General features: G+C 50.7%; 1 protein-coding gene across 16 annotated transcripts in view; it reads left to right on the top strand.

Annotated features, from left to right (window-relative positions):
* Positions 1–20,764, top strand: part of LOC107973173 (uroplakin-3b-like protein 1) — a 71,400-nt gene that overhangs the window by 34,909 nt on the left and 15,727 nt on the right. For 12 of the 16 annotated variants that reach the window (XM_063814189.1, XM_063814185.1, XM_063814184.1 and 9 more), the window contains 5 exons: positions 579–740; positions 932–1,142; positions 2,196–2,272; positions 2,561–2,681; positions 3,763–4,372. In XM_063814189.1, the coding sequence (XP_063670259.1) occupies positions 579–740; positions 932–1,142; positions 2,196–2,272; positions 2,561–2,681; positions 3,763–3,871 (680 nt within the window). In that variant the 3' untranslated portion in view covers positions 3,872–4,372. Of the gene's footprint in view, positions 1–578; positions 741–931; positions 1,143–2,195; positions 2,273–2,560; positions 2,682–3,762; positions 4,373–11,366; positions 11,683–20,764 lie in introns of those variants that run through there. The other 4 variants (XM_063814187.1, XM_063814182.1, XM_063814183.1 and 1 more) reach the window with 3 other exon arrangements.

The following is a 20,764-nucleotide window of genomic DNA, read 5'->3' as shown; positions in this document are numbered from 1 at the left end:
TCTAGACTCACTCGGAACCAAGCTCTGGCTTCAGAGCCCCCGGACCCTCTGGGCAGTCTGTGTCCAAGCCTGGGGTCTCAGCCAAGGGGACCTTCCTGTGCCATCTCCCCGACCCCTGCCAAGCCACGCATCCTCTCATCAAGCCAAACAACCTAGACCATGTGGGTGGAGCTGGAGGGACTTAAGTTGGAGGTCACTGGGCATGTCAGGAACAGAGTTCAGCCTAGGGTCAGGCTGCCCCCAAATTCCAGTTCCATCCCAACATGGCCCGGCCCGGGAGAGCTGTGCCTACCGCCAGGGTGGGACCTCCCATGCCACCATTGTCCTAGACCTCCCACAGTGCCCACCCCCAATAGGCTCCTAAGAGAGGGGCCAGGGGCTGGACTCAGGCCTCCCACCCATGCCCATGGGGCATAGAGTTGCCGGGAAAGCTTCCTGGTTCATACCGGACCTGACCTCCCAGGAAGTGCCCGTACCTTGGGGCTCCCATGTTAAGTCTGGATCTGGGCGGGGGGAGACCAGAGCTGTTGGGGCTTGGTTGCCCCATTTGGCCTCTCCTCTCTGCCCTCCCCTTCCAGCTGCCCGAGAGCACATCAGCTATGTGCCCCAGCTCTCAAACGACACCCTGGCGGGGAGGCTCACCCTGTCCACCTTCACGCTGGAGCAGCCTCTAGGCCAGTTCAGCAGCCACAACATCTCTGACTTGGATACCATCTGGCTGGTGGTGGCCCTCAGCAACGGTGGGTGCTGCTGGGGCCAGGCCTTGGATTCCCTATGTGAAATGGGCCTGCGGGCCTAAGGGTAGTAGCGGGTGTGTTGCAGGGAGATGCAGGGAGCAGGTGCTGCAGGGGATGGGGCCGGGGAGGGCTGTCAGGCTTGGTGAGGGTGGGATCCTGCTGTGTGACCTGTCTGACCATGGTGCCACCCTTAGCCACCCAGAGCTTCATGGCCCCACGGACAAACCAGGACATCCCTGCTCCTGCCAACTTCTCCCAGAGGGGCTACTATCTCACACTGAGGGCCAACCGGGCGCTGTACCAGGCCAGAGGCCAGCTCCATGTCCTCCGCATCGGCAATGATACCCACTGCCAACCAACAAAAATTGGCTGCAACCATCCCCTACCAGGACCCGGCCCCTACAGGTGAGCGGCTCTGCCAGGCCCTGGCTCCTGCCCGCATGCACCCAAGCCGGAGCCTGAGGCAGCTCCTACGAGGCTCACCACGGCCCCAGCAGGATGCCTGGGTCCCCTGCTCCTGCTTGGCCAAAGGGAAGAGGAAGCAGCAGGCAGGGGCTGGGGAGGCCTTCATGAATTACGTGAATTATCCTTCTTTTCTTTTTTTTTTTCCTTTTCTTCTTCTTCTTCTTCGTTTTTTTTTTTTTTTTTTTTTTTTTTTTTTTTTTGAGATGGGGTCTTGCTCTGTGACCCAGGCTGGAGTAGAGTGGTGTGTTCTCGGCTCACTGCAACCTGTGCCTCCCGGGTTCAAGCGATTCTCCAGCCTCAGCCTAACGAGTAGCTGGAATTACAGGCATCTGACACACCTGACTAATTTTTGTATTTTTAGTAGAGACAGGGTTTCGCCATGTTGGCCAGGTACCTGCCACCATGCCCGGCTAATTTTTGGTTTTGCCATGTTGGCCAGGTACCTGCCACCATGCCTGGCTAATTTTTGTAATTTTAGTAGAGATGAGGTTTCACCATGTTGGCCAGGTGGGTCTCAACTCCTGGCTTCAAGTGATCTGCCCACCTTGGCCTCCCAAAGTGCTGGGATTACCGACGTGAGCCACCATGCCTGGCCTATCCTGCTTTTCTTGAGCAGAAGGTTCCCCACCTCAAGCCCCAGTCCCCACAGGCCGTGTGGACCACTCAGGTGGCATCTCTCCATCCAGACAGGGTCTCCCCTCACTAAATGCTTGATTCACGCATGTTCAGTTCTGAGAGATCTAATACTCACCCCCTACCTTTCCCAAATGAGGACACAGAAGCCCAGAGAGGGGGAGGGACGTCACACCACTGGAAATGTCACACCTAGATTTGAACCCATTCTGTTGGGCTCTTTCGCCCCAGCCTCCGGCCCCCTCCCCGGGCTGCTCTCGCCAGGGCCTGGGACTCCAGGGGACAGACTTGCAGGCACCAAGTCTGATGGTTTCAGGACTCCGGGGGACCCCCATGGCCAATGCTGGGTCTCCCATTCAGGGTGAAGTTCCTGGTGATGAATGACGAAGGACCCGTGGCTGAAACAAAGTGGTCCAGCGACACTCGCCTCCAGCAAGGTAGGGGCCAGAGGCTCTGGTCAAACAGTAGGGGCAGGGGGCTGGGGCCTGGGGGTCCTGAGGACTGAGGATGGGCTGGGGGAACAGGTCAGCTCACCACTCAGTCAGAGGCAGCCAACCATCTTGCAATCTGCAGGCGCCCCTCCCCCAGCCACCCCCTTCCCCCAGGCCTGGGTGGTGGTAGGGGAGGCAGGGCGGTGATTGGTCTGGATTCTGCCCAAGGGCCCCTTCCGGTCAGATAAAATTTCTTTTCCTGCCCGCCTGTGCGGCCCCCATCACTGCCCTCAGCCCAGGCACTTCGGGCTGTCCCCGGCCCCCAGAGCCCGGGCACCGTGGTCATCATAGCCATCCTGTCTATCCTCCTGGCCGTCCTCCTCACGGTCCTCCTGGCTGTGCTCATATACAGCTGGTGAGTGGACCGGGCTGAGACCGCCCATGCCTCTTGGGAGGGGCGGGGCCCTTGGGCATTAACCCCTCCCTCTCTAGTTCCTCCCCGCCTGCCCCTGCCCACCTTCCAAGCGGGCACTGTGCACCCCCTGGTGGCAGCATCTGGGATTGCAAGTGGGTGCCGCCTGTGGACACCCCAGTCGGGGAGGCGCCCAAGGAGGAGGTGAATTGCTTTCACACCAAGCTCTGAGCATTGCCTCAAGACGCCATACAGGCTGGGTGCGGTGGCTCACGCCTGTAATCCCAGCACTTTGGGAGGCTGAGGCCCGCAGATCACCTGAGGTCAGGAGTTCAAGACCGGCCTGGCCAACATAGTGAAACCCCAGATCTACTAAAAATACAAAAAATTAACTGTGTGTGGTGGCACGTGCTTGTAATCCCAGCTACTCAGGAGGCTGAGGAAGGAGAATGGCTTGAACCTGGGAGGTGGAGGTTGCAGTGAGCTGAGATTGCATCACTGCACTCCAACCTGGGTGACAGAGTGAGACTCCATTTAAAAAAAAAAAAAGGGGGGGTGTCAGGGTTTCATACAGAGCTCAGGTGCCTGAGCCTGGGGCACAGAGAGTGTCCACAAGGCTTCCTAGAGAAAAGGGGAGACCTAGCCCTGGTGGGATTTGGGGAGGAGGGGGAGAGGGAGTGACTAAAAAGGGGGTGGGGAGGTGTGGGGACAGGAGGGGCAGGAGGGGTTCATGCAGCCAGGCCAGGCCAGGGGCCCCAGGTGCCTAGCTGAGGAACTGGGCTGTATCCTGCAGTCTATGGGAGCCAGGAGTGGGTTTTGATCAGGGGAGACAGGCAGATAATGTTTGAGCAGGGTCCTGAGGTGTGGAGGGTGGAGGGGGAGAGTGATGGGGAGCAGGAGCAATGAGCTAGATTTGTGAGGTTTGAAGGAATCGCCTCAGTCCCTTTGGTTAATTCTGCCCGGCCAGTGGAGTCTCAGTTTCCCCTATGCGATGGGTCAGAGCATGCTAGCCAATGGCTGTGGGATCTCGGCCAGAGCCTTTCTTCAGCATCCATCATCTCTCCCTCTCTCCTCCCCTCCCAAGCTTCAACAGCTGCAGGAGCACTTCCCTATCAGGCCCAGAGGAGGCAGGGAGTGTGAGAAGATACACCACGCACCTCGCGTTCAGCACTCCCGCCGAGGGGGCTTCCTGAGGGGTTCCAGAGGGGCCCACGTGTCCCTCCACCTCCTCCCTGGCCCAGGCTGCAGAGCCTGGGCTGGGACACGCCCTGAAGCTTCTGGACCCTGAGAGAGATTGTTTCTTTTCTTTACTTTTTTTTTTTTTTTTTTTTTTTTGAGACGGAGTCTCACTCTGTCGCCAGGCTGGCGCGATCTTGGCTCACTGCAACCTCTGCCTCACGGGTTCAAGCGATTTTCCTGCTTCAGCCTCCTGAGTAGCTGGGACTACAGGCACACACCACCATGCCCAGCTCATTTTTGTATTTTTAGTAGAGATGGGGTTTCACCATGTTGGCCAGGATGGCCTCCATCTCTTGACCTTGTGATCCGCCCGACTCGGCCTCCCAGAGTGCTGGGATTACAGGCGTGAGCCATCAAGTCTGGCGAGAGAGATTGTTTCTAGATGAGGGTGGGGGCGGGTGTCCTTAGCCCAAAGCTTGTGCCAGTCTCTATCAGAAATAAATGCCCTCAACACCTCCCTGCCTGCCTGTGACATCATACACCTGGGTAGTCTTTCTGCACCACTGCCCCTGGCTCCTCCTCCTGAGGAGGTCCCCAAGGGCGTGTAGGACCAGGGCAAGGCTCAGGATCCTAGAGAAATTGTCACCTGGGGCAGGACAGGCCTCTCTGCCAGCCTTACTGTCCCTATCTGTAAAATGAGGATGGTAACCCTGAACCCACAAGGCCACAGTAAGGCTAAACCAAGGTGAACATGCCTTGGAAACTGTGAAGACTGTGGACCCAAAGCCGGTTGCGGTGGCTCAGGCCTGTAATCCCAGCACTTTGGGAGGCTGAGGCAGGAGGATCACTTGAGCCCAGGAGTTCGAGACCAGCCTGGGCAACATGGTGAAACCCTATCTCTACAAAAATGACAAAAAATTAGCTGGGCTTGTTGGCGGACTGTGGACCTGAGATAGGTGCTCCTCTTGTCCTGCCCAGACAGCCTCCTGGTAACCAAAGGCCACAGGGCAGCATGGCTGGCACTTGCTATCTTTCCACCCAAGCATCCTCCCTGTGGCCCCTCTCCCCAGCCTGCCCCCTGTTGGCTGGAGGACTTCAAGCCCTCTGCCTCCACTTCCTCCAATCCTTTCCTAGAGTACACAAAAGGCAAAAGGCGCAGTTTTGTTTTTTTTTTTTTTTTTTTTGAAATGGAGTTTCACCTTATAGCCCAGGCTGGAGTGCAGTGGCACCATCATAGCTCACTGCAGTCTCTAATTCCTGGGCTCCAGTGATCCTCCCACCTCAGCCTCCTGAGAGTAGCTGGGACTACAGGCACATGACACCACGTCTGGCTAATTTTTAATTTTTTTGTAGACATGGAATCTCACTCTGTTGCCCAGGCTGGAAAGAACAGTGGTGTTATCATAGCTCACTGCAGCCTCAAACTCCTGGGTGCAAGCGATCCTCCCGCCTCAGCCTCCTGAGTAGCTTGGACTATAGGTACATGGCACCATGTCTGGCTAATTTTTTAAATTTCTTTAGAGACGGGGTCTCACTATGTTGCCCAGGCTGGTCTCGAACTTCTGGTCTCAAGTGATCCTCCTGCTGGGATTACAGGCGTGAGCCACTGTGCCCAGCTCATGCAACACTTATCATCAGGATTCCCGCTCAGTGCTCGGACCCCAGGGGCCAGAGATGCCCGCGGCAAGGTTCTGCCCTCAAGGTGCCCACTGCTTTAGGGGGAGGACAGTGATACTACCACATACGAGAGAAGGAGAGGACACAACTGTCAGGGAGATGGACTGTTTGAGCTTCAGAGGCAGCATCTTGGGGAGGGGTGGCTTTGAAGAGGGAGCAGGACACTTGGGCCAGGTGGACCTTGGAAGGGTGCCAGGCAGGAGGAGCAATGTGTTGCTGATGGGCAGGTAGGGGAGGGTGAGGGATGGAGAGGAGACCAGAAGACACCCTGTGCCATGTGGAGGGGCCCCGCCCTCTGGGGCAAGAGGTCAGGGAGGAGGGCGCTGGCTGGGTTCCCAGGCGCCTGCCCCTGAGAGGCGCAAATGGCCCTAATGGGGTTATTAGGTGGAGCAGATGCATCCGGCTCCTGCTGTGGAGGAAATGCTCAAATGATCTTGAAGCTACCAGGCTGGGAGAGGCAGGCAGGGGATGGGGCAGACAGGCTGCCAACCTCTGTGAGATAAGCCCTGGCCTCTCCAGAACCTTTTCAGAACAGCTATGAGCCCCAACCCTGGGGCTGAGTGACCCAAGACAGATCACTCACACTCTCTGGGCCTCAGTTTCCCCTTACATAAAAAGCAATGGTTAGGCCAGGTACAGATGGCTCACACCTCTAATCCTAGTGCTTTGGGAGGCCGAGGTGGGAGGATTGCTTGAGACCAAGAGCTCAAGTCCAGCCTGGGCAACATAGCAACACCCCATCTCTACAAAATATAAATACAAAAATTAAGGCCGGGCATGGTGGTTAAGGCCAGGCATGGTGGCTCACACTTGGAATCCCAGCATTTTGGGAGGCAGAAGCAGGAGGATCACCTGAGGTCAGGAGTTTGAGACCAACCTGGCCAACATGGTGAAACCCCGTCTCTACACAAAATACAAAAATTAGCCAGCCATGGTGGTGCATGCCTGTAATCCCTGCTACTGTGGAGGCTGAGGCAGGAGAATCACTTGAACCCAGGTGAAGGAGGTTTCAGTGAGCCCAGATCATGGCACTGCACTCCAGCCTGGGTGACAGAGAACAAGACTGTCTCAAAACAAAACAAAAGAAAAATTAGCCAGACATGGTAGTGTGAACCTGCAGTCCCAGCTACTATGGAGGCTGAGGTGGGAGGATCGCTTGAGCCCAGGAGTTGGAGGCTGCAGTGAGCTATGATGGCACCCCTGGACGCCAGCCTCTGTGACACAGCAAGGCCCTGTCTCTAAAATGAAACATTTTTAAAAGGGAAGGTGAACTGGGTGAACTCTAAGACCCTGCATTTCACAAACCCTTGCCCACACCCTGTATGCGTCGGGCCCTGGCAGGAAACAGATGGTACGCTGTCTCACAGGGCAATTGAGAGCATTTACAAAGGTGTGGGCAGCATTAGGGGAATGGACCAGAGAGGGTGACCTGGGACTTGGCTGTAATGGGGCCCTAAGCACTCCTGGATCTGATTGCTGATGGGAGGGAGGGAGTGATGTTTCCCGGATCAGCAGGCAGTAGCCATGGGTGAGGGGCCCCGCAGGAGCAGGGGCTGTAGGTGAAAGGATGAAGCCACCAGAGGGAACTGGGCTCTGTCTTCCCACCCCCTGATCTCATGCCAGTGTCTCCACTGGCCACACCTCACGAGAAGCAAGAGAGTGTGGGGTCTCAGTGGTGCAGCCCCTGGAGGCCAATCTGCTGGGTCAGAGCAGGACAGAGAAAGCAAAATGGACATACAGAGGCACACGCCACTTTCATGCTGATCCAGTGGAATTAGATCCTTCCTGTTCTTTCTTTTCTTTCTTTCTTTTTTTTTTTTTTTTTCCTTTTTTAGAGATGGGGTCTCACTCTGTTGCCCAGGCTGGGGTATGGTGGCGTCTTCATAGCTCACTGTAGCACTGAACTCCTGGGCTCAGGTGATCCTCCCACCTTGGCCTCCCAAAGTGCTGGGATTACAGGCACTACAGGCACCTAGCTAACTTTCTTTCCTTTTTTTTTTTTTTTTTTTTTTTTTTTGTAGAGGCAGGGTCTCTGTCACCCAGGCTTGAGTGCAGTGGCACGATCATAGCTCACTGCAGCCTTGAACCCCTGGGTTCAAGCAGTCCTCCCACCTCAGCCTCCCAAGTAGCTGGGATTATAGGTATGTGCCATCACCCAGCTAATTTTTTTATTTTTTGTAGAGATGGGGTCTCGCCATGTTGCCCAGGCTAGTTTGGAACTCCTGAGCTCAAGAGATGCTCCCACCTTGGCCTCCCAAAGTGCTGAAATTACAAGCATAAGCCACCATGCCTGGCCTCCCTTCCTGGCCTTCCGGTCTCCAGACTGGAGAGAGGGCCACAAAGTCCTGCCCAGACAGAGGGCTGCTAAGGCTGGGGTGGGGCTGGGGTTGTGCAGAAGGGACTCTGCAGGGGCTGACCTCTGAGTCTCAGGGGACAGGGCAAATTTTTTTTTTTTTTTTTTTTTGAGATGGAGTCTTGCTCTGTCGCCCAGGCTGGAGTACAATGGCACGATCTCGGCTCACTGCAATCTCCGCCTCCTGGGTTCAAGTGATTCTCATCTCTCAGCCTCCTGAGTAGCTGGGATTACAGGAGTGCACCACCATGCCCAGCTAATTTTTGTATTTTTAGTAGAGATTGGGCGGGGTGGGGGGTGGGGTGCGGGTTTCACCGTGTGGCCCAAGCTGGTCTCAAACTCCTGACCTCAAGTGATCCTCCCGCTTCAGCCTCCCCAGGTGCTGGGATTACAGGCATGAGCCACTGCACCCAGCGGGGACAGGACAATTTTGCCAGCTGGAGAAGGGGTGGCCCCCAAATGTCCCCTTCACCACCCTCCTGCCTCTTCCTTCAGAACACTTTTTCCCTGAAGCCCTCCTGGGTAGCCCCCTACCCACATGCCTCAGCATTGGGATGTGGGGAGTGTGGGGGTCCCCCTTGCTCCTCAGCCCCATTTGGAGTAATGTCCTGTGCAGCTGAGCTCACAACAACTCCTCCACCTATCCCTCCACCCGGTGTCACTGGCAATTGCTCACTTCCTGGGCCTGCACCCACTCAGCTCCCCTATCCCTGGGCACCAGCCTCAGCCAGCTCCCATGTGGACTAATGACCCTTGTCCCTCCCCTCAGCTGCCTCTCTTTTTTGTTTTTTTCTGTTTTTGAGACAGAGTCTGGCTCTGTCACCCAGGCTGGAGTGCAGTGGCGCGATCTTGACTCATTGCAACCTCCACCTCCTGGGTTCAAGCGATTCTCGTGCCTCACCCTCCTGAATAGCTGGGATTACAGGCACCCGCCACCATGCCCGGCTGATTTTTGTATTTTGGTAGAGACGGGGTTTCACCATGTTGGCCAGGCTGGTCTCGAACTCCCGACCTCAGGTGATCCGCCCGCCTCAGCCTCCCAAAGTGCTGGGATTACAGGCGTGAGGCAGCTCGCCCGGCAACCCTCAGCTGCCTCTCATATGTCCTTGGCCCCCTGGCCATCTCTGACCAGACATCCAGGAGGCCCCTCCTGCCAATATGCTTCCCCGACAGCCGAGCCCAAAGCTGCCTCCAGCCCTGCACCTTGTCTTGGTTCCCTGGGTGCTCCCTTTCCCAGGCTGAAGCCTGGACAGCCCCAGGCAACCTCTCTCCCTGACCACAGTACCACCCGGCCACATGCCACACTGCTTTCTACAGCAGACACCGCCTGGCCACAAAGACTTAAGCCACTTCCTTGGGTCCTGCTCAGTGCTGAGCCCAGAGCCCAATCTCAGGGACTGGGAGAGAGCCCAGTACATGGCCAGTGGGATTCTCCCGATGAAAATCCCAGCCATGCGAGGCTGGCTTCTCCAGGTTCTCTAGGGCCTGTGAGTCCAGGGCTGGCTGGAGGGAAAGCCCCTGGCCCCTTAAAGCCACTGATCATGTTCCCAGAGAGGGATCCTGAGAATCCCCTGGGAGAGAAAATGTCGGAGCCCCAGTCCTGGCACCCCCCTGACCGGCTTGGGCCTCAGCCTCCTCATCCATGAAAAGTGGACAAGAGGGGTCTGGGTGCGGTGGCTCATGCCTGTAATCCCAGCACTTTGGGAGGCCGAGGCAGGTGGATCACGAGGTCAGGAGTTCAAGACCAGCCTGGTCAACATGGCAAAACCCTGTCTCTACTAAAAATATAAAAATTAGCCGGGTGTGGTGGTGCACGCCTGTAGTTCCAGCTATTTAGGAGGCTGAGGCAGGAGGATCACTGGAACCCGAGAGGCAGAAGTTGCAGTGAGCTGAGATTGTGCCACGGCACTCCAGCCTGGGCAATAGAGCCAGACTCCATCTTAAAAAAAAAAAAAAAAGGAGGGACAAGAGGCACCAGAAGCTCCTGTCCAGGTCTGGGCCTCCCTCGGGTCACTCAGTTCTCCCCCATTCATTCATTCATTCATTCACTCACTCACTCACTCACTCATTCCCACACTCTGCAGCCACTGACTTCAGCTAGCCATGCTGGATGCTAAGACACAGAGTCCCGGCCATCAAGGCGAGTCCATCTCAGTGGCATCTAGACATGCACAGAGATGACCAGGGAGCCCTTGAGGGACAGAGAGGCACACCCTGCCTCCTGATCCTATCTGGGGGCTGCATGAAGGAGGGGCACAGGTGTGGCCTTGAAGGCTGGGTAAGGGGCTGGGAGGGCTTTAGGGGCATTCCAGGGGGCAGGCACAGAGCTGGAGGCTCTGCCGGGCACACCCACAGGAGAGCAATGGCTGGAGGGTGACATGGACTGCAGGGTGTGGCCGCAGCAGCCCAGCTCTTAAGGGGACAGCCTGGGAAAACAGACTTAGGGACAATGATCTTGAGCCATGAAATGATGTCCAATGCCCCTCGTGCCACCTGACATCAGCCTGATTAATGAACAAACAGAAGAGGAAGCAGGGGACCTGTGTGTCCCTCTCTCTGCTTTTCTGTCTTTCTCCGTGCCCCCTCTCTTATGTCTCTCACGCTGTCTCTTGTCCTTGTTTTTAACTCTGACACGCCGTGGGAACTCGGCTTACTTCCTAGGGGGAAGCTGTCTGGACTGGCCCAGAGATGGGCACCACCATTTCCCAATAAACACAAGATAAAATCAGAGAGCTGGCGTCAGTTCCACGGCTGGACTCAGTGGGGAAAAGGGCAAAAAGGGCAAAAAGGGCAAAAAGCAGCAGGGAAAGAACAGGGGCTGGGTGCGATGGGTCCCATCTGTAATCCCAGCGCTTTGGGAGGCCTAGGTGGGAGGATCGCTTGAGCCCAGAAGTTCAAGACCAGCCTGGGCAACATACGGAGACCCCCATCTCTAAAAAAGTTTTAAAAATTAGCTGGGCATGGTAGTGTGCATCTGTGGTCCCAGCTACTCAGGAGGCCGAGGTTTGAGGATCGCTTGAGCCCAGGAGGTCGAGGCTGCAGTGAGCTATGATTGCATCACTGCACTCCAGCCCGGGCACAGAGCAAGACCCTGAGACCTTGTCAGAAAGAAAGAAATAAAGAGAGAGGAGAGGGAGAGAGAGAAAGATGAAAGAAAGAGAAAGAGAAAAGGAAGGAAGGAAAGAAAGAGGAAGGAAGGAAGGAGAGAGGGGAAGGAAGGAAGGAGAGGGGAAGGAAGGAAGGAGAGGGGAAGGAAGGAAGGAGAGGGGAAGGAAGGAAGGAGAGGGGAAGGAAGGAAGGAGAGGGGAAGGAAGGAAGGAGAGGGGAAGGAAGGAAGGAGAGGGGAAGGAAGGAGAGAGAAAGAGAGGAAGGAAGGAGGGAAGGGAAGGAAAGGGGAGGGGAGGAGAGGGAGAAAAGAAAGGAAAAAGAACAAGTGGATATCAGGGGACCGAAATCATTCGCAGCCCATCCCTCGGCAGATGCAGAGGGAGTCAGCCTGGAACCCCCACCCCTGCTGGCTGTGCCCCACCGCTGTCTCCACACCCCAGCCCTTCCTCCAGACACCCAGCCGTCCACTGCAGCAGGAGCACAGGTGCCCCAAGGGGACCACTGTTGGAAACCAGGCAGCCCTCCACTCGCCCACACAGTGTGTCTCTGCACCCCCTCTTTGACATGGGAGCCGGGGCGCTCTTGGAAATAAGGGTTTACCTGAGGGGTCTGAAGACTTGGGCAGTGGGGGGCTGTGAAGCCTCGGGGAGGGAATCAGCTTGTCCAAGAGTCTGGGGCAGCGAGTGGGCGGGGGCTACCCGGTCTGACCCCATCAAAGTAACCTTCCTGGGGGATATTTCCATTGCAGGGTCACAAAAAGGCAAGGGCTATGGTTTGAGAGAGGGGTCTCTCTGGGGTCCCAGCCACCCTGCTGTGGGGGCCCTTCCCAAGCAGGACACTCCAGGCAAAGGGGATGGCTTCCCCTTGCTCCCAGGACCCATAGGTGAGGTCCTGGCTGAAATGCAGACTGTCCCCAGATGCCCCTGGGGACTTGTAGGGATTTGGGGGATTCAGTGTTGCAGGAGCTGGAACCCCTGCTTGCTGGACGGGTTTGAGCTGTGCTGTCAGGCCCAAGGGTCCTGGGTCTCCAGGATGGTGCATGAGGGCTCACACCAGCTGCTCCCTGCCACCCTTCCCCCACCTCCCACCCCTTCTCCTGGAGCCCCAGTCCTCTGGTCCTCCAAGCTCAGCTTCAAATGCTTCCACCACTTCTGTCTCTTCTACCTTGAGTGGTTTGTCAACCTCCAAATCACACGGAGTTCAAGAATATCTCAAATATCGACCAGGTGCGGTGTCTCACACCTGTAATGCCAGCGCTTTGGGAGGCCGAGGCGGGTAGATCACCTGAGGTCAGGAGTTCGAGACCAGCCTGGCCAACTTGGTGAAACTCTGTCTCTACTAAAAATACAAAAATTAGCCGGGCGTGGTGGTGGGCGCCTGTAATCCCATGTACTTGGGAGGCTGAGGCAGGAGAATCTCTTGAACCAGAGAGGTGGAGATTGCAGTGAGCCAAGATTGTGCCACTGCACTCCAGCCTGGGCAACAGAGTGAGACTCTGTCTCAACAACAACAACTACAAAAAGAATATCTCAAATACAAAAATTAGCTGGCCGTGGTAGTTTACACCTGTAATCTGAGCTACTCAGGAGGCTGAGGCAGTAGAATCTCTTGAACCTGGGAGGCAGAGGTTGCACTGAGCTGAGATAGCGCCACTGCACTCCAGCCTGGGTGACAGAGCAAGACGTCATCTCGGAAAAAAAAAAAAAAAAAAAAGAGTATATCGAATACAGATGGGCTTCTGAAAAATGAGCCCATCTACAGATCTTCTGAAAAACCCCTTCTTTCTCCAGCATTGTAATGTTTATCCAAGGCTACATTGGTTATCATGCTTGCAACTTGGGTTCAAAACGTGGCAGAAACTCTTCAGATTCCAGGAACACCAATGTGAAATCCTTATTAAATTGTTTCTGATCATGTGAAAGGTGAAATCAGCCATTCTTGGCAATTCATGTGCATATAGAAGTGTCTGATGTTCATATTATAACAGAATTATGTAGTTCTTTAAGCTCTCTTGATGCTCACGTTGTAATTGAATTATGTAGTTCTTTGAGATTTTCCCTTGTGGGGAAGATTGATTAAACATGAAAGATGCTAGAGGTGGATCAAGAATGACCTTGCAATAGTCCAAATTTGAAGAAATGAGGACCTGAGCTAGGCCAACAGCAGTGGAAAAGAGGAGGACAAGCAGATGGATCCTCAAAGTCAAAATGGTAAGATAAGTCATTGATGGGACCTAGAAGTGAAGAGAGGAGCCAGGCCTGAATGACTCAGGAATCGGGTAGGAGGGCTCTGGGGGAAAGAAATTGAGTCCGTTTTGAACAAGCTGAGTTTTAGGTGCTGCGCATCATTCTCGTGGAAATACACAACAGACCTTTGGGATTTGTCTGGAGGTTAGGCCCAAGTTGGAGCTAGAACCACAGATTTTGGCATAGAATCATATGCATTAAAATCTCTTCTGGTGGAAAGATATTTTACTATATTACTCTTCCTCCAGCAATCAATCCGCTGCTTTGAGACTTACAGTCACTATTACATTTTGAAAGTCCATGTACTCAGCTAGTCACTTCCCCTTCTGTCTTCAAACCACCTCCCCTGCTCTTCACCCTGCACCCACCTGCCTGCAGAATCATTTCACCTCCCTTCCTCAAGCTCCAATCCTCCTAACTCAAATGTTAAGGGACAGGCACAAATTATTTCTTTTTCCTGTTTTGCATGACTCATTACTAAATGCCCTTTAGGTAAAATTCCACCCAGTTTTTATGATCCTGCAGTAGAGCCAGACAGTCTACAAGCTCCGCTATTTTCCACGATGATTACTATCGTTCTCCTTTTTTCTTTTAAAAAAAAATTTTAAACACAAATCCAGGGCTGGTTTCTCCTCATCGTTTTCCCATCCTGCCTTGCCCTCCTATCACCAACACCAACTCCCCTGGTTTTCAGAGAGAACTGTTCGCTTGGGCCAGAGTGTGAGAGGATATTCCTTCTCAAAATGAAAGCCCTCGTCATTTTGAGGTAAAATGCCTTTCTAGACAGAGCTGTATGACTTTCTGAAAGAGGGCATTTATAGAACCTCAAATAGATGAATCGTTTTCTTTCAAGCAGGGAAATGTATTTTACTCTTCTTGCTTCAACTGGGATTGAGCCCATTCATTTCATTTTTTATGCTCTCCTGTTTTATTTAGAAATGATCTATTCATCCCAACCCAATTGAAGAAATATAGATAACTCAGGAAAAAAATTGCCATATTATTCACATGAGAAATATAGATGCTCCCACTGAATATTTTCATGGCTCCATTTAATTTGAGCTGTATAAACCTGGCCTAAAAAATTCTCTTTTATTTGTTATACTCTAAGAAGGCAGTGTCATCCCTGGAGTGAGTGAGACCCAGATTCTAATTGCAGCTGCTCCCAGGCCTCTTGGACAAGGCATTTAACCTCAGTTTTTTCACCTGAGAATGGGAATAATAGAATCTATTTTTCAATGTGTTGTGGGATTAAGTGCGGTAATTTGTGTTGGGTATCTGGCACATACTATGTTACATGGTAAATATTATTACATGTATAAAAATCATCCTTTGCAGGAATCTTTTTGCATCTCTAATAATGTTGATGTAGGCCACTCTGCTAGCCTAGCAGAAGGATGCTCTGAAAACTCCTTATTTTCAGATTAGCACTGCTTCTGTTACAAATTACAGGAGGTTTTTAAACTGTAACAAAATAAGGACAACATCAGTGTGAGAATACTAGATTCTAGCAAAAAAAGTCACCTCATTATAAATTGAAATGTCTTTTACCTATTTTGTATTATTATATTAGCACATATCCATTTCTATGATAAATATCTGTACAGAGGCAAAGTATGAAAAGCTGCCGAAGTGCTGCTCCTGCCTTTTGGCTCCTAGAAGTCTTCCCTTCTTGGTTCTCTTCACGGTGATATTTAGTAATGACTTCGCTGAGACAAGTTTCCTGACAGATCCCCAAGTCCCGCTTCCTCGTGTCGTGTGCACCAGAAATTCTACTCGTGCTCACCCACTAGTTTCTCCAGTGGGCCCAGGTAGAAGCACTGTGTGGCATTCAGGAGACAGGTGGACTCAAAGTCCTTAGATTATCTCATCCCCTAAAAAAGGAGAAAACTGTGGGGCAGCCCACAGCATGGAGTGACAGGAAAATTGTGATCAACCATCCAGCCTTCTCAGCCTTTTTTGCTTTTTGTTTTTGAGACAGAGTCTCACTCACTCTGTCGCCCAGGCTGGAGTGCAGTGGTGCGATCTTAGCCCACTACAACCTCTGCCCTGCCCCAGGTTCCAGTGATTCTCCTGCCTCAGCCACCTGAGTAGCTGGGATTACAGGTGTGAGCCATCATGCCCAGCTAATTTTTGTTTCTGTTTTTGTTTTTCAAGATGGAGTCTCACTCTGTTGCCCCAGCTGGAGCGCAGTAGCACGATCTTGGCTCACTGCAACCTCTGCCTCCCGGGTTCAAGCTATTGTGCTTCAGCTTCTTGAGTAGCTGGGACTACAGGCAGGCGCCACCACACCCAGCTAATTTTTTGTATTTTTTTTAGTAGAGATGGGGTTTCACCACATTGCCCAGGCTGGTGTCAAACTCCTGACCTCAAATGATCTGCCCACCTCAGCCTCCCGAAGTGCTAGGATTGCAGGCATGAGCCTCCATGCCCAGCTTCATTTCTTTCCATTTTTAAAAACTTCTTTTTCCTCCCCAGGCACAAGGCATTTCACCTTGGGTCACATTTCACCAACCTATCCAAAGCTACTTTCAAGAGAACCCCAATGAAGTCTTTTGCTATGAGTTGCAAAAGACTGATTTGTACGTATAGGTGTTTCTCAACCTAAGGATATTTGCATGATTGCAGGGGACAATGCCCATGTTCCAATTTAAGCAGAAAAATGACCTAATTATGAAATGGATTCCTATAATCAGTTGATTAGATTCCTGGTTTCCACTTACTGACCCAGTTTCTGTCTGTAGTAAAGTTATACAAGCTCTTCTGGAACCTATTTATATCTTTAACAAATCCCTTGAGCTAACAGCTATGTAATTTCATGACAAAGTGTAAGAAACTTTTTTTCACCCACAACTAGGGTAACAACTCCCCTATTAGAAATTTCTCTGTCCAGCAACTTAGCTCTTTGTAGCAGTTGAGAATCAACACGCAAGCAAATAATAATAATAATAATAATAATAATAATATATAAATGGTTAAATCTTTGTCAAAATGTCATGTACATTATTTAAAGGAGAGAAATCACTTAAGTTCTGACCCAGATCCAACCAGATTGGTTATCTGGTTGCAAAAGCATGGAAGATTGTAATTAACAAGTAACAAGAGAAAAAGGTGCTTTTAGAAGCAGACCCAAGGACACCTGAGACCCTGCCTATCAGAATGGGAAGATACAGAACAGAAACATACAACAGAGAGACAGAACAGAGGTTCAGAGAGACAGAACCTCTAGGCCTGGGAGCTTGAAGCAAAGGGTGGAGGTCATCCAATAGAAAGAGAGCACCAGCACAGAGACTCAGACCTGGGCCAGCAGGATGGGGGAAGACCTAGAGGAACCGAGGCAGGCGAGTGGACCAGGATGAGGCAGGCAACTGGAATAGACCCCACGCCAGCCACGGATCTCAGGGAAAAGAGACAGAGTGCTGGACCCAGGAATTCATGTGGTGGGCCCACTGGCCCTGGTATGCAGGATGAGGCAAGCCTTTAGGATAGAGCTGGCTGTCTTGGGAGGTTGGAAGATTAAAGGTTGGAGGAGGCTGTCAGACTGGAAGGAAATGTAGCTTGCAGGTTTTCAGGGAAAGAACTCAAGCAAGAGCAAATGTGATCATAACCCAGTTTGAAGAGGCTGGTTGCCACCTAGAGCCTTAGAATAGGTCACTAAGTCAGAAAAGCTCGAATGTACTGTTTATCTGACGGGGCAAAGCTCCTCAGGTGGAGATCCTCAAACACCCCAGAAACAGGACTGGGGGCAGAGAGCCAGGCAGGTCACACTATGACTAATTGATCTTCATAATAATACCCTGGAGTCATCAAGAAAATGAGGAATTTCATTAAGTATAGGAAGGCACAAAAAATTATTGGTGTGGAAAGGTAATAATATATCATGTAGTTTTTAAAAACTGAATTTAAAAATTACCTTTCCCCAAAAAGTACTTATACTGTGCTCCTATTGTTATTAATATGTGCATTGCCAAGGAGAACTGCAAGAGGACAAGTACCAAAATATTAGCATTGTAATCTCTGGGATTGATGTGGTTTTAATTTAAGTTTTATTTGCTTGTCTCACAATTTTCTACAACAAACTTGTACTTTGTGTGTAACAAACATAATAAATGTTAAAAGAAGGAAATGTAGTTGGCAATGCATTTTGTAATATTTCCATGCACAAGATTAAAATTGTTTTTAAAGCCTCTCAGCCATTCAAAAATCCTGGTGATCTGATGTGATTCATGCCTCTAGGAACCCCAGACAGCTATTTTTTTTGTCTATGACATAAGAACCTCAGTCTGAATCACCACTAACAGAAACTTTCTATGTTCCTATTTTCTGCAATATTTTAGTTTATTCTTATAAGGAAAATGTTAAATTTCTTTTATTCAGGAGATCTAAGACCCCCAATTAGATCAATCCAGTGGTGTAAACTCTTCAGCATGAAGAGCTACATCTTTGACCTCTTTCGTCTCCACCAACAAAGTATTAAAATCAGCACTGAGTTCATATCACTCAGAGATGCTTAACCATTGGCCAAAACCCAAAAAGATTGCATGAAGGTGTCCACAATCACACAACAAACCAGTCATGTGATGCAGTGCTAGAGTGCTCGAACCAGACCTCTGAAGATGAATTACCATTTCTCTCTGTGAAAGCTACAGCCATTACCAAACCTACTGACAAAGTACATCTTTTCCAAAGTCAGGAGTTTCTACACCTATAAGATCTGGGCAGCTTCTCTGAGCTTCTGTTTTTTCATCTCTCAATTGCCTATCTCTCAGCATTGCTGTTACATTAGATCTCATGGAAATGCTTCTTTAATTCTGCAAGGGCAGAATGATTTAACTGTATCATCTTCTCCCCAGAATGTTTAATTTGAATGTGATAAATGGCAACCCAGATAAGAGTCTCAAAATATGTGGTAAATAAATCATTGAAATGTAAGGAACTCAAAGATATTTGATTCTGAAGCTGATTCAATAATCCAAAGCACTGCCCAGTTAGAGGTCAAGGAGGGGAGGATAAATCCAAACCAGCCCCAGTGGTTCTCATTTGTTCCACTAAAGTCTGGAGAAAGGAATTTTATTGGTCGTGGCTCATAAAATAATAGATACTCTGTCCTGAGAAATACTTGCAATTGGTTTGGATCAAATGCTCCAGGGCATGGACCAGACAACATGGCTGGGCTGTTTCCTTTTTGTAATAGCGGTGACAGATGACCTGTTAAAAACTATATAAAGTTTTTAAAAGTTTTAACAAAATGCACCGCAACTCAAAGCACGCTCTTATCAATGATCATGTCTGAAGACTATAGAAATGTAGGGCAACAAATGAGTTAAGAACTAAAGAGTTAGTTGGAATCTGCAGTTGTTTTGTGTTTCTTTTTAACCAAAGTAAACAAATTTGCCACATGTATTGGCTATAAATTAAAATAATGAATATGCAAAAAATGACCAAAAAAAGCCCTGCTTGTTTCTGCCTCAGGGCCTTTGCACTTGCTGCTCCCTCTCAGCACTGTTCTGCACCCAGATATTTCCATGGCTGGCTTCCTCTCATTTCTAAACTCTCACCTTCTCAGAGAGATCTCTCCTGACCACACAATTGGAAGTATCTTTTCTCTCTTCCGCAGTTAGTCCTTTTCTTTCTAGCACTTCCCACTACCTAGTATTGCCTTGTCTGTGGTTTACCCATTTGCTGTTTGTCTCTCCCACAGCTCCTCATACACACAGAATGGAAGCAAAATTATTGGGTTAAGTTGATTCAGAACACATTTGGAAGCTTTGTGTCCTCTAAATAAATCCTCATAAGTAGAGGGATAAATTTTGATCAAATAATAATATCCAAATGTTTTTGAAGCCAGGATTTAGAAAATGTTGTTTTTTGTGTAAATGTGATTTATAACCTGCCTGCACCCAAAAGGGATCTGAGAGAACTTATAATCAAAAACATATAATACTCATAAGCAGAGCCAGTAATACAAACACCAAAATCCATGCAGAGTGACAAGAAAATAAGATACCAAATAGCTAGGCTTATATCATTTCTATAATTGCTAATTAAATTTAACCCTGAGCTTCCTGAGGGTTAAGTTAGAAAATGACACAATAAGTTCTGCTAATCTCAAATCTTTGCAATGGAAAGAGTATCTGTGTGTCACGAATGACTGCTTTTTCCCTCTTGTGTTTTTATTCATTCAACATACACCCATTGCTTGCCTAACAAGGCATTGCATTCAGCACCAGGGGCAGAGGGAGGAAGTAAAGATGAATAAGACATGGTCTCTGCTCCTGAGTTGCACACGGTCCTGGGAAACCATCACCAGTGAGAGAGAAGTATGCTAGTCAGAGGCTTGGAGGTGTGAAAGAACATGTTGGGTTCTAGGAGCTGCCAAGTTGCTCAGAGTGGTCAGAGCATTAAGAACCCAATAATCACCCTTGTGCGACCTGCTGTGTGCCTGAGCATTGAACTTCATACTGATGTCCCAAGGTAAATGCTTTTTATCACTCCCCATTGAGACTGGAGGAACTTGAGGCTTAGAGAGGCTAGGTATGGGGATGCCGTAGTGCCCCAGGTCCCTCTTCAATGGAGAAGTGTTGCTCCAGCTGTCTGGGAGTGCTCTTGGCTCACAGCCACCTGCTGTCAGCAGCCCCTCTCAGAGGGTCTCAGCTGCAGAGTCTTCTCATCCAGAGCTTTGCCCAAGGCCATGCCCCTTTCTACGGTGGGCTACATCCAATGACCTACTCACATGGAGCTTTAAAGAACCAACTTAGGGCAGATCACGAGGTCAGGAGATCGAGACCATCCTGGCTAACACAGTGAAACCTCATCTCTACTTAAAAAAAAAAATACAAATAATTAGCCAGGTGTGGTGGCGGGCGCCTGTAGTCCCAGCTACTCGAGAGGCTGAGGCAGGAGAATGGTGTGAATCTGGGAGGCAGAGCTTGCAGTGAGCTGAGATCGCACCACTGCACTCCAGCCTGGGCAACAGAGCAAGACTCCGTCTCAAAAAAAAAAAAAAAAAAAAAAAAAAAGAACCAACGTAGGCCACTTTTACAGACCATTCTGGCTCCAAAGCTTCCCCGTGGGGCTGCCAGAGATGCCAGGCCTGCACCATAGCTTGATTTCTCTCTGCTCACTCCAGCTGCCACCTGCTCTGTTCTTCAGGGGTCAATCCCAAGGTCCCTCCTCCATTAACATCCTACACACTAAACTCACAGAGTCTGCTTCTGGGTAAATACACCTGGAACTCTATCTAGGTGACAGGGTGGCAGAGCCTCCTTTAGAACCCAGACAATATGACTCCAGAGCTCCACCGTTTCTATTATAGCTCCCTCACACTTGGTGCAGAGTGCAGATGAGGTTAGAATTGTACATTTGGGCCACTCACAGTGAGATGAGAGATGAGTTGCTCCTCTGAGGACAAGGGAGAACCAGCAAAGATTTTTAACAGGAGGGTGATCTCAGCAAATGTTTCAGGATGGCTGCTCTGGCAACAGCACAGGGACTGGACTATGATGGGAAAGGTCACCTTATCT

This window comes from Pan troglodytes, chromosome 6 (genome assembly GCF_028858775.2).
Source record: "Pan troglodytes isolate AG18354 chromosome 6, NHGRI_mPanTro3-v2.0_pri, whole genome shotgun sequence".
Lineage (NCBI taxonomy): Eukaryota > Metazoa > Chordata > Mammalia > Primates > Hominidae > Pan > Pan troglodytes.
This window is presented reverse-complemented; position numbering and strand designations above follow the sequence as displayed.